This window comes from Ambystoma mexicanum, chromosome 5q, assembly GCF_040938575.1.
Source record: "Ambystoma mexicanum isolate Mex_15411 chromosome 5q, UKY_AmexF1_1, whole genome shotgun sequence".
Classification (NCBI taxonomy): domain Eukaryota; kingdom Metazoa; phylum Chordata; class Amphibia; order Caudata; family Ambystomatidae; genus Ambystoma; species Ambystoma mexicanum.
The window spans coordinates 1,256,784,037-1,256,800,163 of record NC_090933.1 but is presented as its reverse complement, the minus strand read 5'-3'; the positions used below and the strand labels follow the sequence as shown (position 1 = coordinate 1,256,800,163).

The window sequence follows — 16,127 nt, the reverse complement described above, 5'->3', positions numbered from 1 at the left end:
GCCGGCAAGGAGGGTGTTTCAATAATCAAGGCGGGATCCAGTTATGGCTCTGGCTATGGTTAGGCAATTTTGCTCAGTAAGGAAGGGTCTTACAGTGGTTTGTAGTTTGGAGTGGTAGGGCGCTATATTGGTAATATAAACATTTCATTATTGCATTGATCTTTGATTTTAAAATGTATGCAATACTTTAAACATTTAAAACATTCTTGGTGGTTATGTCATATTTACCCACATCAGTATCAATATTTCATTAACAATTTGGTTGGTACTTATTCAAAATGTTTCTTAACCTGACACCATACTCTATATAGGGCTATGAGTGTTAACCCACATTCTGTGTTTAAGCAGTAGGTCCAAAATTCAGTGGGTTTTTTTATACACTCTTAATCATGTCAGGTGTCCTAACTTGGAGCATTCTGTCAAGAGATGTCTCAACGTTTCAATACATCCTGGTATTTTACAAAATCTACATAGTCTACAATCTTTGGGGATTTTCCATTGCGCACCACGGACGGATCTCACAGGAAGCTGGTTTGTGCGCTTTAACAGTATAAATCGTGTGTACCTCAGGATCCAGGCAAAACAAGAAGTATCTTTGTGGTTTGATAAACTTGTGCCACTTGACTTGAATTGTGAAGTGTCTGCAGGTGTTCGTAATTGACCCAGTCCCATTTTTTTCAAACAGCGACTAAGTGCCCCTTTCAACTACAAAAAGTTCGAGCAACGTCCGAAGTCGGGTTTCCAGTCTCGTTTATGAAACGGATCTTTTACTAATTTCAAGTACCCGTTATTTTTCTCGGGTGTATGCTCGAGACAATAGTTGGCACCTAACTTAGTAAGGAGGGGACATACAGGGGAGGTTTTTCTCCCCAACGATTTTGGAGACAATAGTCCTAATTCTAACTGTATGTGCTCAATGAGAGCTGAAGAAGGAAGCCCAAGGACGACACATTAAAAAAATCTCTCTAAAACCTGCAGCCATTCCATATTTTGCAGTTCAAGGGCATCCAGCCCGTACAATATTACGGGACAGAACCACTGTTTGTAGTGTTATTCCTCCTAAGGTGAACCCGGCATGGTGGTATGCAAATCTACGTACCATGAAAGAAATGTGTTTAGCTTTGCAGGATTTGCTTATTTCAATTTCATGGTACCCTTTTTTGTTGGACATTTCAATCCCCAGATATTTATAGTTTTGTGTGTACTCAATATGTCAGAGGTCAGTAATAAGGGGTTGCAACCTTATGTTTTGAGACGTAACGAACATGGTTTCGGTTTTTATTCAATTAATAGCCAACCCGTGACCTTTGCATAACTAGCTAGGGCGTTTAACGTAGACTTCATGCCCGAGTATGAATGGTCCCATATGACCAAATCATCAGCATAAAGCATCGCTGCTACAGTACAGTGACCAATCCTAGGTGGACACTTTGCACTAAGACATCAAAGTCGGGAGGTCTGCAATATATAGATTAAAGAACAGAGCCACCAGAATCCATCCCTGCTTAACCCCTCTACCTATTTGCATGTTACCCGACAAAAGACCGGTGTCACCTAGACGAATCTGTGCAGTGGTGTCCGTATGTAGGGCCACAGGGTTTTATAGCAGCCACTCGTCGCAGCCAAGTGCCTGCATTTTCTTCCAAAGCAGCTCACAAATAGACTTGGTCAAATGCTACCCAAAAGGCAGTATAAGTAATGTAAACTGAAGGGTTGTTCTTAGCTTTGGCACGCTCCATGACTGAGTCTAGCAATCTGATATTATGAGTGGTGCACAAGCCTTGGCGAAAACCAGTCTGGAAAGTATGCAAAATGTGATGTTTAGTGACCCATGCTTTAACACAAATGCTGCAAAAAACGTTTCCGGTGGAATCAAGCAATGAAAGCAAGCGATAGTTTTCAGTCGATTGCCAATTTTGAACACAGGCACATATATAGCTTTTTTTCCAGGACATAGGAATACATCTTTCTCTGCACACCTTCATAAACATGCTAGATAATACATTGGCCCAAAATTCTTAATCTCCTTTGAATACTACTGCTGAGAGGCCATTAGGCCCAGGTGCTCTAAAGTATTTTTTTTTTAATTTTATTTAGTCTGGTGCCTATCATCTTGGAAATGTCTAAAGTCCTAGGCCAATTTACAGATTTTGATTGGGAGACTGACTCTGTTGTATCGTGTTTCTTCATTTTTTTCTTCGATAAAGGACACCCATACACTCTTCGAAATGGGATTAATGATTAATCGATCAATGGATGGTCTGGCATAGTTTAGTATACCCAACACCTGTTTAGTGTTACTACGCAATGCCTCAGCCATCTTTTGCCAATTCACATTTCTACCCATATGTTTCAACCAGTTATAGTAAGAAGTTTTCAGCCTATGTGATTCAGTGTGAACTTCTAGTTTAGTGGTACCACCTCTTTTTAACCTTCGAATCTTCATGCACAACCTTAGTTTTCGTTTTTGGTTTTCGATTTCAAAGGCGCACACCTGCTTTTGTTTCAGCCAAAACCAACGGGTGTCTTTTTTGGTTTTTCACACTCGTAGGGAAACCCCTTGAAGCCAATCTTCCATCTCATCCCCTGTGTGCAAGCCCAGGATAGTCTCGTCAGTATGGATTGAAAGTGCCATCTCCTTACACGCTATTCAGATATTTCTCTCTGACCAGACGACACGTGTGCCGCTCTGGTTAGGAGTCAGTCTGCCATTTGCATATTGACGTGTTTCCAATTGATCTAACTCTCGGGACAGGCTGAGAGTGGCATGATCACTGGATGGATTCCGGTTAACAGTTACATTTTTAACTGTATTGATCAATGGAAGATTACCACATATTTAGTCAATATTGGCTATTTCTGACCAACAACTCCAGGTTATGCACCCTGGAATATCACCAGGTGTGCGCCCGTTAAGTGTGACTCTGTCCCATTGCTTTTAAAAAGCAAAGCCATTGTTTGCCTTTTGCATTTACTGATTTTTGTCCCATAAAGTTCCTTGCTACAATAGTAGAATAAGACTCCTCAATAGAGTATTCCCCACATCTCACATTCAGGTCTCCACCCAATAATATCATGGACAGACAAAAACAAAAGATAGATGAATTCTGTACATGTATAAGAAAGAACTGAACGTGTAACGTGTCCATGTGAATGTTACCCAGAATCCTCCTTGTTAAATACATTTTGGTTAATGTGTCGGAATCCGGGTTTACTAAAAGATAGATTAACTCTGTATATGTAGAACGACGAACATAGTGTGAAATGGTTATTTTTAAATACCGTTTTAAATTACTGTTTCAATGTGACCCAGATCCTATATTGTCATACACGTGCTGGTCGATGGGGCCTCATTAAATGCACCACCCTGGTACCAAATTGAGAGATCAATGCGGGCAACTCTCGTTGACAGTCTAACCAGAATAGATCCATACAAATATTGTATAGAGTAATAGTTTTGATAATCATGGCGCACACACATTCTAGTGTATATAGTTTCAATGAACATTGAATAAGTGCCCTGCCATACATTTCGGTCATACATTTGGCTATATCCCAGAATGAACACATATAGATATAGGTATGTATCGCACAGAGATGATTTATTAAGAGGGGCCCTAGTTACCGTCATTTCGTGTGCCTGGTTTTCCCCTGTGAGTGCCACTGCAAGATGGCCGCACTTTATGAGCAACCCTTGACGACACAGATTAGGAAGCTTCCATTATGGCCGGTTGCACATCCCAGCCGCTTTTACAATTCTGGAAACACTAGCGCGTAGACTCCGAATTCCACCACGGAGCTAGGCTAACATACACACAAAGGTAAGGTCAATCCAGGGACAGCACAAGTAACTGCACTAAAATAGTGCATTATATTTATTTATATATTTTTACATATTTACACACTCACTTTGGGGGGGGACATAGATAGCTATTAAAACAGGCGATTATATAATTAACTCTGGAATGTGTGAATTTCGATTGTGGCATTTGGACCCCAAGACATTTTACCATCCTCTCATTAGGCTTGCCGATTGGAGGAGGAGACTGGGACCACTATTGGACCAGACTCAACGTGGCGTTTGAACAAGACAAAGTTCACATGAGACTACTCATAAATGGTGTGAGTTCTCTTCACCATCCCCCAGGAGAACTCTAGGGGGCTGGGGGCATTTAGTCCAGGTGGGGAGGGGCCCCAGAGTGATGGCCTGTCTCCATTTTTAGGTTTTGACACTAATAGTACTCCAATGCCATATCCACCTAGGTTGGACCGGTATCACTGCAACATGAGGCTACAGGAATTCAGGCATGGTAAGTTCCCCTTGGGGGGACACTGTTCTAGCTACTTTCTGGGCCTATCCGAGTTATATCCCGGACATGGACCCACACTTGGCCCCTTTCAGTTATCTTTGTAGATCACAGGAGAGTTTGTCTGAGCCCAGAACGCAATTCCTTGTCCTGAAGAAGGCTGTCTTACTCAGCCATCAGAATAGGCAAAAGACTGAAATAGTTGTCAAATGTTTATACTGCACAGTGTCTGTTAAACACACAGGGTACTACTTCCTTGTTGTTTAAATCCATACCAATACAATTCCCCTCTCAATTATAACGGGATGTACTGATGAGATACTTTATACTCCAAGTGTCACCATGATTATAAATGTTTATTCAAAATGTTTTGGGTTCACTTACATGTGGTAATCACTGCCATGTATTAAATGTAATATAACGTGTTTGTTATAATTATTATTAAATCCTCGTTGGGTCCTTTTGTTCAACCGGGCTCACCCTGATCATTTGTTATAAAAAAAAGTCTGTATTACCTGGGGAGATCAGGGAATAGCCAGGCACCCCTTTTTTTTCTCACCAATATTCTGTACACACTGATGCCACAGCTAGAATGGCTGCTACCTTGAGATGTTACGTTTCATGCTCTTCTTCTTTTTCAGCTCCTTCCCCAAGGAACGAAGGTTCTGCGAGCCATGCCAAACCTACCTTGCGTGGTGCAGACTGGCGCAGTGGTGTTTGCCCGGGGCCATCAGGCTGGGGACCGGCAGACATCTCTTTTGAAGGCCCTGATGTCAAAATGCGGATTGTGTGAGGAAGTGCCAGAGTCCTACATCGATATCCACACTGGGCTGAGTGGCAGCGGTGTGGCATATGTAAGTGGTTACGAATCTGCTTATACAGTGTCTCCATCAATGCCTAGTGTGGGAATGGACCTCCGATCTCCTTACCCAAAACAGGCCCTACCTCTTAGGAAGCAGGTGCACATTTGTCTGTAAAGCAAGTTTATTGGACAGATGGCCCGGAGGGGCTAGACGACTCTTTAGAGACCAAACTAACCAGATTCTCCTCCAACCACACAACATTGTGCAACGTTTAACACACTCCAACATATTACGTTACAAAGTCGTCCCCCCTCACATGATTGGTTAGCCCTATACAAGGAAATCTAATCCCCTCATCCCCTCTACCCCCAAGTTCCCACGCCCTCATTGAATACATTAATTTAATCCCCAACCCTTTTCAACATACATTTGCATTTAGCTCCTATTCACAACACTCCCCTTTTCGGGATCTTTCCATAGTAGGCTGTTACATCATCATATGGTTACATATACACACAACAATCCTAATTTATTACAGGCTCCATCTGGTCAGGGACCTCTAACCCCGGTGGTGATGCACGTGGCTTCATAAGGACACTTCAACAATAGGAGGAGGGAGAGAAACAAACCAATTCCCTTTGAACCAATGATAGCAATCTTATTTGCCCAGACTTGCTGGCCTCCCTGGGATCAAATTTCACACTAATCTATATATATAGCCACTACCATTTCAGCACGCATGGCCTCTGGCCACATCCTGGTAATTACTGAGAAACTGATTGAACCCCATAAACCATTTGTCAAATCTGCCCTTACGCGCCACTTGCACCAGGTTTATTACCTGGTCCCAAGTCGACCCAAACAGGTGGCCGGACTTCCCTGTTTATTGAATAACATCTCTCATGTACTTAGTGCTATTGTGGAAAGGAGAGGTAATCTTTCTAACTGACCATATTGATTTCCTTGCAGTTACCCAAATGCAGTTAGCTGCCTTCCCCCAGCTTTCGTACTCTATCAACCAGCTTCCCAGGCCGCACAAAGTTTATCTTGCCACTCCAGGTTTCTGCGACCTACACAAACCCCAACTGTGAGGGGACCCACAGTATACAGATTTGTGTATTCGCCATGCACCACTTGTTCCCCAACTGTTCAAACACATTTCCTTGAAAACCCCTGTGTATGTATGTCTGCATGTATGTTCAAGAATATTGCGTCCCCTCGCAGTGGCTTCTCCATCCGCAAATCACATTTCTCGCGTGTGCATATGAAGCTCCTTACTTCCCATCTTTAGGCGCTATGTAGCATGTCGCACAACTACATTGCGTCCATATTGTATCGGCAGATTTGTCATTATGTTGCTACGCGCGTGCAAATCTAAAATGCATCAACTATGCACAAAGTAACACTAATAGTAACACTTGTCCCATTCTCATTAACTCAACAAGATGTATACTAAATCGCACCAACATCGCCGTCACCACAGTCACCAATATGGCGCCGCAATCAGAACCCCTCTTTCCCACTGAAACCTTTATCAACCACCCTAACACTAGCAAGGATGCATAGCAGCTGTGAATAAGCACCAGCCGGAGGGTAGTTTGCCATCTGTCTTTAACAGAATACCAAGGTGGTGTTCTCATTTTCTGCTTGGAGGTGCGGGGGGTTGAATCTGCTGCGTTTCCAACTGTTAAGAAACAGAACACGTTTGATCTGTTTCCTCCCAGTCTCTATTCTATGCCTTTTTGAGAACCAAGGATTTTCGAAAAAGTATCTTCTGTAGAGACCGGTGTGGAGTGGCGGTTAGCTCCATGATGGAGCATGGCCGTAAGGAGGTGGTGATGGTGACGGGAGGAGAGCACCCGGTTAGACTGTATATTTTCAAGTTATTTATTGGTCTAAGGCTCAACTTTGTGTTACCCAAAAACATACAAAACTGGACCCATAGAGCAAAAGCACGGATGGGGCCAAAACAATAATACAACTTATATTGTCGGTGACGAGGACGGAGGATCCTACACTTGAAATGTGCTTTTCTGTGATCTGGCTTGTGCTCTCACTTTCATTCCCTTATTGGGTGGTACATCAAGAATACATGTCTCGGGAGCATAGGAGGGGCAACGCGCTCGCCTTGGAAGCAAGAGATGTGGACCAACACAGGTTTGATCCCCGGATTCTTGCTTGGAAACCTCTGGGTATTAAGCGGTTATAAATAAACCATTATAATTATATAAGGTTTAGGCATGGCCGACGAAGCACATGTTCATCTGTGATCAAGTCGCATGTATTCCCTGCTTTTTGCAGATTAAAACAAACTGACCTTTTTGTGTGCCTGGGGTGCTCACAATGTTCATAAATGGCAACAGGCTGTGTTGCGGCTATCAATTCTTTGCTTTCTCCTATGCCTGCACTCTCTTCTTAGCCCCATCCCATGAATGGATCCAACAGATTAACCCAAGTCTCTGTCCCTTTAGGCAACGTTTAATATGCCTTTTAAAGAAAATGCGTTGCTCCATTGCTTTTAATGCCAATGTTGTGTTATTTGGCCTGCTCTGTTTGGGCGACTCTGGGTGGATGCTAAGGGAGGGGGTGGTGGCGGTGGCATGGGTATCCAGTCAAATATCTCAATCATTACAGAGTGATACAGTTCCCCACTACCCTTTATTTAATGTTCCCAGTGTTTTTCGGAGTTATGGTCCAAAGGGGTTAAAATGGGTCAGGATGGTTCTATTTGGGTTGGAGGAATCGGAGGGCCATTGGTCACGTCTCCCGCACATGCCACATTTCCTACTACTGGCTGCAAGAGTGTGCCTCACGATGGGGAGGAAATCGCTGACTCTCCCGTCTGAAAGAGCTTGGGCCCAAAATTACGAGATGGAAAATATCAAAGGGGCCCTCCATGACCTCTCGACTGGAAGAGAAATGTAATGGTTGTCGTTCCTCAACGCATACAAATAAATCCATCCTATGTGTCGCTACAGGCATATCTCCGGCCCAACCGGATTCCACAACCCTGAACTGGTAACATTCGAACCATCTCGTCTGTTGAGGGCTGGGGGGATAAGGGGTTACATACTAAAAGTTGATGGGAGAGAAATCTGTTGTGGTTCGATAAAAGTTCACACTCGTGCATAGGCGAGGGGAGAGGGTTCGACATGTTTGATATGTTAACCTCAGAAAGCTGAATAAATAAAGGAATTAAAAACGAAATTGGGTATGGATGATGTTGGGGTGGCATTTTAAGGTTTAAAAAACAGGGTGTTTGGGGGGGGGCAAAATAAAAAAAATAACAACCAGTGTTTTTCAGTATTTTGTCTGCGATTAAATTTACCACTCTGTAATTGTGGTTGGTAAAATCACATATAACCATTGGCATGCTCCCCATATTCACGAGCACCTATGGCGATGGCACAGCCACCAGTGCTCCGTGGTTCACAATGAAAATGGACACAAGCACTGGAAAGGCACATTTGCTAAAGGAACTTCCCAGTGCGGATTGCTTAGGGCAAACTCTGATCACACAGGATCAGGCTAGTAGTGCTTTCAAACGCCCCCAAAATGTGGCTTTTATGTGTACATACAGGGTGATTGTGTGACTCAAGAATCTAGGTATTTTAGTAGACACGCTAACCTTGCCGTCAGTCAAGTAGCTTGATAGCTTAACGCATTCAGCGCTCGTTGCTAAAAGTGCGATATAAATAACAAGTTGTTATTATTATAATAATTATAATTGGCTTCCTTTACAAAATCTTTTTCTTTTTGAGGACATATCATCCCACTCCTTCCCTGCCTTCATCAGGTTCTCGTAACGAACTCGCTGGTCTTATGTAAGTTTGATTTTAACAATAGCATATATCTAAGAACCCCTAACCATTTGATTACATGTCTGCAGAAAGTGCAACATACTGCAGCTAAAACCTTAATTAAAGTTACGTATGACCACGTCACCCCATCATAAACCGGCGCTACATTGTCTCCCTATGAGAAACCAGATTCTATTTAAGAGCATGTGTCTAGTGTTCAAATGTCTTCAACAGCCAGGCTCCGATGCACCTGCATCTAAAATTAGACTATATAATCCGTCTTGAAATTTAAGATCTAACTCGGATAGGAAGCGGATTACTCCTAGGTATCCGAAGGAAAGACCTGGTGGCCATGTTTTTGTGGTCCTCGTATCCGGACTTTTCAATGCTCACAACCCTTCTTCGAAGAGGGACAAACCTTTTGCGCTTTCGGAAACCTCTCAAAACCTTTCTTTTCAATAAACCATAGCATTGGACTCCTATACTTCAATTCTTCTCTCTTCGCTTTGATGCAAACCTAAGAACTCCAGTGCCTTATTCTGGTTCCTATAGCGCTTTGACACCTTCTGGTATTTGCTGCGCTCTAAAAACCACACTAAAATAACTCAGGAAAGCTAAAAGGAAACTATGTTTAGCACTTGCTCACTGACACTGCAGTTTCTAGTCCACTTGAGGCCCAGGGCAAAATACCAGAATGCGCCCTCACCCCCCCCCCCAAACTGGCACACGTCCCTTGCAAACTACGCCTCTGTGTCGCACGACAAAGCCCCTCCTCAATATCAATATATCATTGCTATACGAATTAAGCTGGTTTAATTACATTGTAATTTAAGTACCCAATGAAATGGTTCTTCTGTCACCTGGTCTTAGGAAAGGCCTTGCCTGAATGCAGTTTCAAACTGTCTGTACTGGCAGTCTGCGGTGTGACGATCCTGCCCGGCCTGAGGGCCCACTGACCACTGGCCCTGTGTTGCAGGAGGTTTGTTCATACCACCTCACTTGTATTTCGCAAGGGGCAATACTAGACTAACCATATGAATTATTTTTTGATAGAAGGTTATCATTCTAAGATGGATAGTCTAGTACACTCGTATTGTACTCCTTCAAAATGCCTCTATGGGAGTGGGAAAGGGGACAAATGGCACCAATGAGTGTTCCGGTCTGCTTTGCATTAAATCACAGAGCATTTCAGGAATATAATGGTGATCTCTATATTTGATTTAAAAAGTCTGTAAAAAAAAAAAAAAAAATTGTATATGTGAATCTCCAAATGGACAAGCCGCATGGCTTGGTGCTCAAATCACTGTTTACAGCACTCACCCCTACATTAGAATGGGCAATTCGAAGCTGAGTAACATTGCATTGTGCTATCTTCCAGGTGCTGGATTGGTGTTTTATTTCAATAGACTGCTTGGGAATTGGGATATAAAACCCAAGTTGGGAATGGGTTTTATACAGGGGAGTTACTGGGCTGGAACAAGACAGAGCTGCGCTCTGGCAAAAGGTGTCTGGCTGGAGCACCGTTCCATGTAGATCCAAAGCCCTAACTAATTCCGTGTTTTAATATTCTGGCACATTCAAACCCAATGCTGTGCACTGCATATTCTCCTGGCTCAATATTAAAACTAGTTTAATTTCCACTAGCGTCCGAAGTATTAGAATTTTTAATGTGTTTCCAACAGAATTGGCTGTTGTATAAATGCATGATTTTTACCTCCTCTGGGCCACTGTAAACTACTTTGTCTGTGTCAATCAATTTGGGAAAAGTAGACACACTGCTCTTTTTTTTTTTAAAACCCCCCACCACACCCTCCACTTTTGTCTGTGGCCCCCTCTGTGCCATCTAAATTTGATTCCTGGATACGCCACTGACAAGAACTGAATGAATGAAGACCCATTTAATTGCCTGCTGGTGAAAGCGATCCAAAGACCCAGTCTAGGAAGGACTGGAGTCATTTCAGTTGGAGGATGCAAAGCGCAGGCTCTGAATACAACAATTATGTGGAAAGACTGCGAGATGGTATCAGGGAGACAGATGACCACTGGACCTCTTGGATACCCAAAGAAAATGCTGCAAAAGAGACAAGAAGAGAAGTCAGCAGGAGGCTTATGGAGGTCCTCTCTTTATATTGGACCCCAATGACCTGACCTGAACTGTGGCGCACAAAAGAAAGAGAAAAATGTCTACTTTAATATAAGAAAATACTTTCTTCTGTACGGAATGAAGTAAATTTATGTTCACAAGAATGCGCCCCACTCCCCAGACTCTGCACATGCTCATGAAAGGCAGTGCCCCTGTATCAAGGTGCTGGGCCCTGTAGCTAGCTAAGCAACTCTGAGTGATCCCAAGGAAGAGAATCACATGAGAAAGAAAAGACCCCAAAAAAGAGAGAGAACAAATATACAGGTACTCTGGGGGTGCTAAATTGAAGACTACGACAGTGACTAGTAAGAAACATATGCCTACCCTGTGCCGAGGGCTCATCTTTTGAACCTGTAGAGCTCATTGAATGGTCAGACAAGGGGGATGTTGAAAACAGCACTCCAAGAATACCTCCAACCCGGCATGAAGGAAAACCTAAAGGGTGCATTGGATGTCTGACCGACAGCAAGAAGGGAATGCAATCACCTAGAAGGGAAGATTAGAACACAATGAAAAGTCCCTTACTGAGCTTGTGGAGTAAATGCCCCACATTGCCAAATATGTCACAGGACTCAAGACCCAGGTTTTCCAACTTACCGAAAAATTTGATTATCGCAAACTGGACCCAAATAAGCAGTCTCTGCGTGACATTTTTGAGAGGGCTCTGAAAATGACAAAATTAATGACTATCTCCAGGAATTATTTCAGTACACGCTCTTTCCAGATTAACACAGTCCCATAGAGTTGGGCTCTCGTTCGGCATCCACAGAGCCACTCTTGAAACATAATAGTAAAACTCCAGAATTACTAGACAAAAGTATTAATTCTGGGACCAGGGAGACAAAATCAATACAGTACTTGAACAGGTATGTTCAAGTTTTTCTTAGAAGACCACTCCCTGGTAACTTTGGCTAAATAAAAAAGTGACCTCTAGCCCTTTGTGGCTGATCTTGCAGAAAATATTTCCATGGCTCTTCCGGTTTGCGATGCAGTTCAGCCTCAATGACCAAAACAATTTGAATGCGTTTCTGGAGTAAGAAAAGATTGGCTGAGCTTGGAAAACATTTATTTTCACACAGCTCATGTGGAGTTCACTAGCTGCTTGAATATAGGCATGGAAGACTATGGCCTGGAGACTCTGCAAGTACCAGTAGTGCACAGTATAACCACAGTACAGTTTAGAAGCCCTCATCTTTATGGTGATGGACATTAAACTTTCAGTCATTCAGCTGCCACGCAGTCTGGGATGGCGCTACATTCAAAACTTCCTGTGCTTGGTCCCAGTAAAACACTTTGGCTTCGGGTCCTTTAGTGCATCCCAGACAACTCTTCAAATCTGGCTATGGCTCCTCTGAGCCCCCACATTAGAATCTCAGGAAGGGTATGGCCATGTAGTCCTTTCAATGCTTGTAGTGTAAGCACAACTATATTGTGGAATCTCACTGGACTTCAGTGACCAGGTTGCTGTTTTAGTTGGGGCCTGCAGGGAACAAGCCATTGTTTTCAAAAGCTGAAATGGCTGCTGCAGAGGAAAATCTCCTAAAATGACGAGCAAAACGAGTGGCATGACCAAGTTTGCTGAGTTAGTGGAGCTGGCGAGGAGCTGTCTGTGCACAGAAATGGCTGATGCGTTGGAGGTTTTAGGGCTGCAAGGTGGCAGATGCATTCGGTGTACGGAGCCTGGCCTCAGAATCTAATGGTGATTTGTTGAGGTGTAAACTTGGTGTCTTGGAGAGACAGGGGGACTTCAGAAGCAGATATAGCCTGCCTAGTGATGCCACAGGGGGACTACATACGGGGAAAAGAGCGGGTGTAGCCCTACTATTTCATAAGCGCCATCCCTTTACATTAAAGTATTCTGAGAGTGAGACAGACAGCAAAATTCGGGGTACAAAGGGTGTGTGCTCCTTTTGCTAGACCAGACCAGATGCAGGAATTTGATGAGGGGTAGGTGGTCCTCATAGTTGACATTCATTTCCTCATGGTCATAACAATATACACTTTCTAAAACCTCTGGGCCAGACTAAGCTTACACTTCACTTGGGATTTTGAAGCATACATTTAAGCTTGGTGATGCATGGGGATCCCCCTTCCCTCTTCTACACCTTTCCCAGTTGAAGTATACACATTTCTCACATGTTCACTACAAGGCTGGAGAAAGTTGGTACCCAAAGGTGGGTAATGGACCTCTTTGTGCTTAAAGATGTCATGCTATAGAGGGACTGAAGGATGGAATTGGGGAATGTTTAACTCTCGACAATTGCAGGTTTGTCAGTAGGTCTTCATTGGGATACCATTGTAGTGGTTGAGAATGGAATCTTGTTGGCTTTAGAGATGATGCTAAGGAGTTCTCAAAGATTGAGAATACTTAAACTGAGAAGTTCATGTTGGGATCGGAGCTTCTCAAACAACGTAGGTTAAAGATTAATACTGCAGCAAGGCTACTGCTGAAATCAAAGCAAAACCTTTGGGAGTATGGTCAGCAGGGACAGAGAGCTCCCCAGTAGGCTTAATGCTAGAGTGCAGGGCTTTCATCAAGACTATCTCTGACAGGCAGAAGAGAATGCGAACAAAAACGAGTGTTTATGGAGTTCTAGCAGACTTTTATTTTTTTATCTGGGCTTTTAAATCAAATGGCACAGACACACTATTTAGCAAGCATAACTCGTTCCTCCTTGACTGTGGTGCAGAGGGCATAATTAAAGATCCTATAGAAACATTATTTAGTCAAGAAATTAAAATTGAATAAAACCCCAGGCCTGTATAGGTTTGTGACCCATTTTATAAAATATTAGCTCCAATCTTAGCTGACCTGTTAAAGCGTTATAACTCCCTGAGGGGTGGGGTGGACTTCCCTTGATTCCATGTCTAAAGGTGCAAATACAGTTAAATACAGACCACTAACGACCACTGCCACCTTCCCATTCCCTTGACTCTTCCCCACTTGCCCACTCTGCTTGTACATAATCTGTATATTCGCTATTGGACACCACCGCAATGCTACCCAGCTCCTAACTCTTGGCTTGCACATACCTTGCCTACTCTGTATATGCTTGCACAGTATTTTTTCTTAGTTGACTGCATAGCATCGCTATTTCTAGCCTAAACCTTTCCTGATTGTACATACTCTGCATTATTATTCTATTCTTGTAGTACTGTATTTTGCATTTTGTGTTTTTTGTATATATTTGCACAGCAATGTAACCAAAGCTGAAAATCTTCTTGCTGCCTTCTGTGGCCTGATACCCTTGGGTCTGGCGCGCATTATAAATATTAAAACAAACAAAGCAAAACCAGGTTAAGACCACAAAAAATGCTCTTCTTCCAGACCAACTGTGCTAATTTAGTCAGTCAGCTAGTATGCAGGTTGTTTCAATATTAAATATATCATGCCAGATTTGACAGACCTGGATCAATCTGGCTTTCTTGTAAAAATAGATGTTTTGTTCCACTCATCTGATATTACACTTGGTCGATAAAGGCCACAGAACCCCAGATGGAAAACTGTTGGACTGGGGCTTCCTTTGTCACCATTCATAAATTTAAATTTGTCCTGAAACTCATAGCTGTGATATTCTCTAATTCCCAAAAAACGGATGTTAAGGACTGGCAAGACCAGAGCAAAAAGAACCGAGGTGAGACATGTGACTGGGATGCCCCTGTTGCCTATCTTGTTCATGCGGACATTGGAGCCATTGATTGGACGGATAAGAGCCAATAACAATATTAGGGGCATTATCTTAGGCATGACTTCTCCCAAAATCAGCCTCTTTGTTGTTGACGTCACTTACTTTCTCACAACCGGCATACTCCTTAAAACTAAAACACAGGAATTTAAAATATATGGCGGTGTGTGGATTTCAACTTAATAGCACAAAGTCAAACAAAATTCAGTTCCTGCTTTAGAATGGAGGTTAATTGAGAGCCAGATGCCTTATTTCAATGTGCTAAAAAATGGTTAGTTAGGTTTATTCCACACCTTGACCAGCTGCCGAAAACCAATCTGCGACTTAATAGACCATATCCAAAAATATAGGTTAAGCAGATGATGGCAGACTGTGCTTTTGCTAGGTATGTATGATCTCTGCAATCGAAATGAATGTTCTACCGGGGCTCCTTTGTCTTCAGACGATCCAGTTATCCTTCCCCAAGCCAATACTTAAGGAATGAAGCCAACTGATTTTGAACTTTGTATAGCCCATTAAGATGCCCTCTGTAGAGAAATGTTTGCTCCAAAAACTAAAGGAGACCTTGCCCTCCCAAACCTATATCTGTACTATATAGCTGCTCCGTTTAGTTCTCTCAGGAAGGGTCCAGTTTACTTCTGAGAAGCATTGCCTCTTCACGGAACAGTCAATTGCTGGGCAATATATTTGGACGTAACTTTGCTGAAACAGCAGCGACCACCATATCTATATATAAAGCCGATTTTTTTTTTTTTTTTTTTTTTTTTCTCAACTCTGAAGCCTGTGATGAGGTGATCAATATTTGCTATCCTGGCCATCCCGGTTTACCCCATTGGGGCAATAGCGACATCATGGCAGCCTTAATAGATAAACGGTTTGTTTCTGGAAGGAAGTCTGGTTATATTGGGTGGCAGATCTATTCACGAATTTGTGCAATGCAAACAGATCAGGAAGGAGCGATTCCCTTCTAATCGGGTAAGACATTGGATTCTGTAGACCTGGACCTACCAGGCAGCCGTTATACTTGAAACTTGGAGTGCAGACTCAATCAAAGGTTGAATTTCTAGAATATATGCACTTCTTATTGAAAGACCTGCTCCTATTGCCAAACCATATCAAACCAAAAGGGGGTTAGAATCTTAGGGTGTGCATTCATGAGGGCATCTGGGAGGGTATATACATTAGATTGGCAAAGACATCTACATAAATGAAGTTGGTAGAGGCTCCAATAAAGATAGCACACTGATGCAATTGAATTGTATCAACTCTGAAATTCAACCGTAAGCCTGAATAGCCGCTTACAATCTCCGTTCCAACACCAGGGTTTTTTTAACATTGGCATACAATCACAGATCAGGTAACCTTCAAACCTGCTTGTCAAGTTTCAT

The 16,127-nt window shown here is 42.8% G+C and overlaps 1 protein-coding gene across 1 annotated transcript in view; it reads left to right on the top strand.

Moving 5' to 3' along the window:
• PYCR3 (pyrroline-5-carboxylate reductase 3) overlaps nucleotides 1–16,127 on the top strand; it is a 183,617-nt gene that overhangs the window by 90,176 nt on the left and 77,314 nt on the right. Inside the window, exon 4 of the mRNA XM_069621766.1 lies at nucleotides 4,949–5,161. Within this exon, the coding sequence (XP_069477867.1) occupies nucleotides 4,949–5,161 (213 nt within the window). The remainder of the gene's footprint in view (nucleotides 1–4,948; nucleotides 5,162–16,127) is intronic.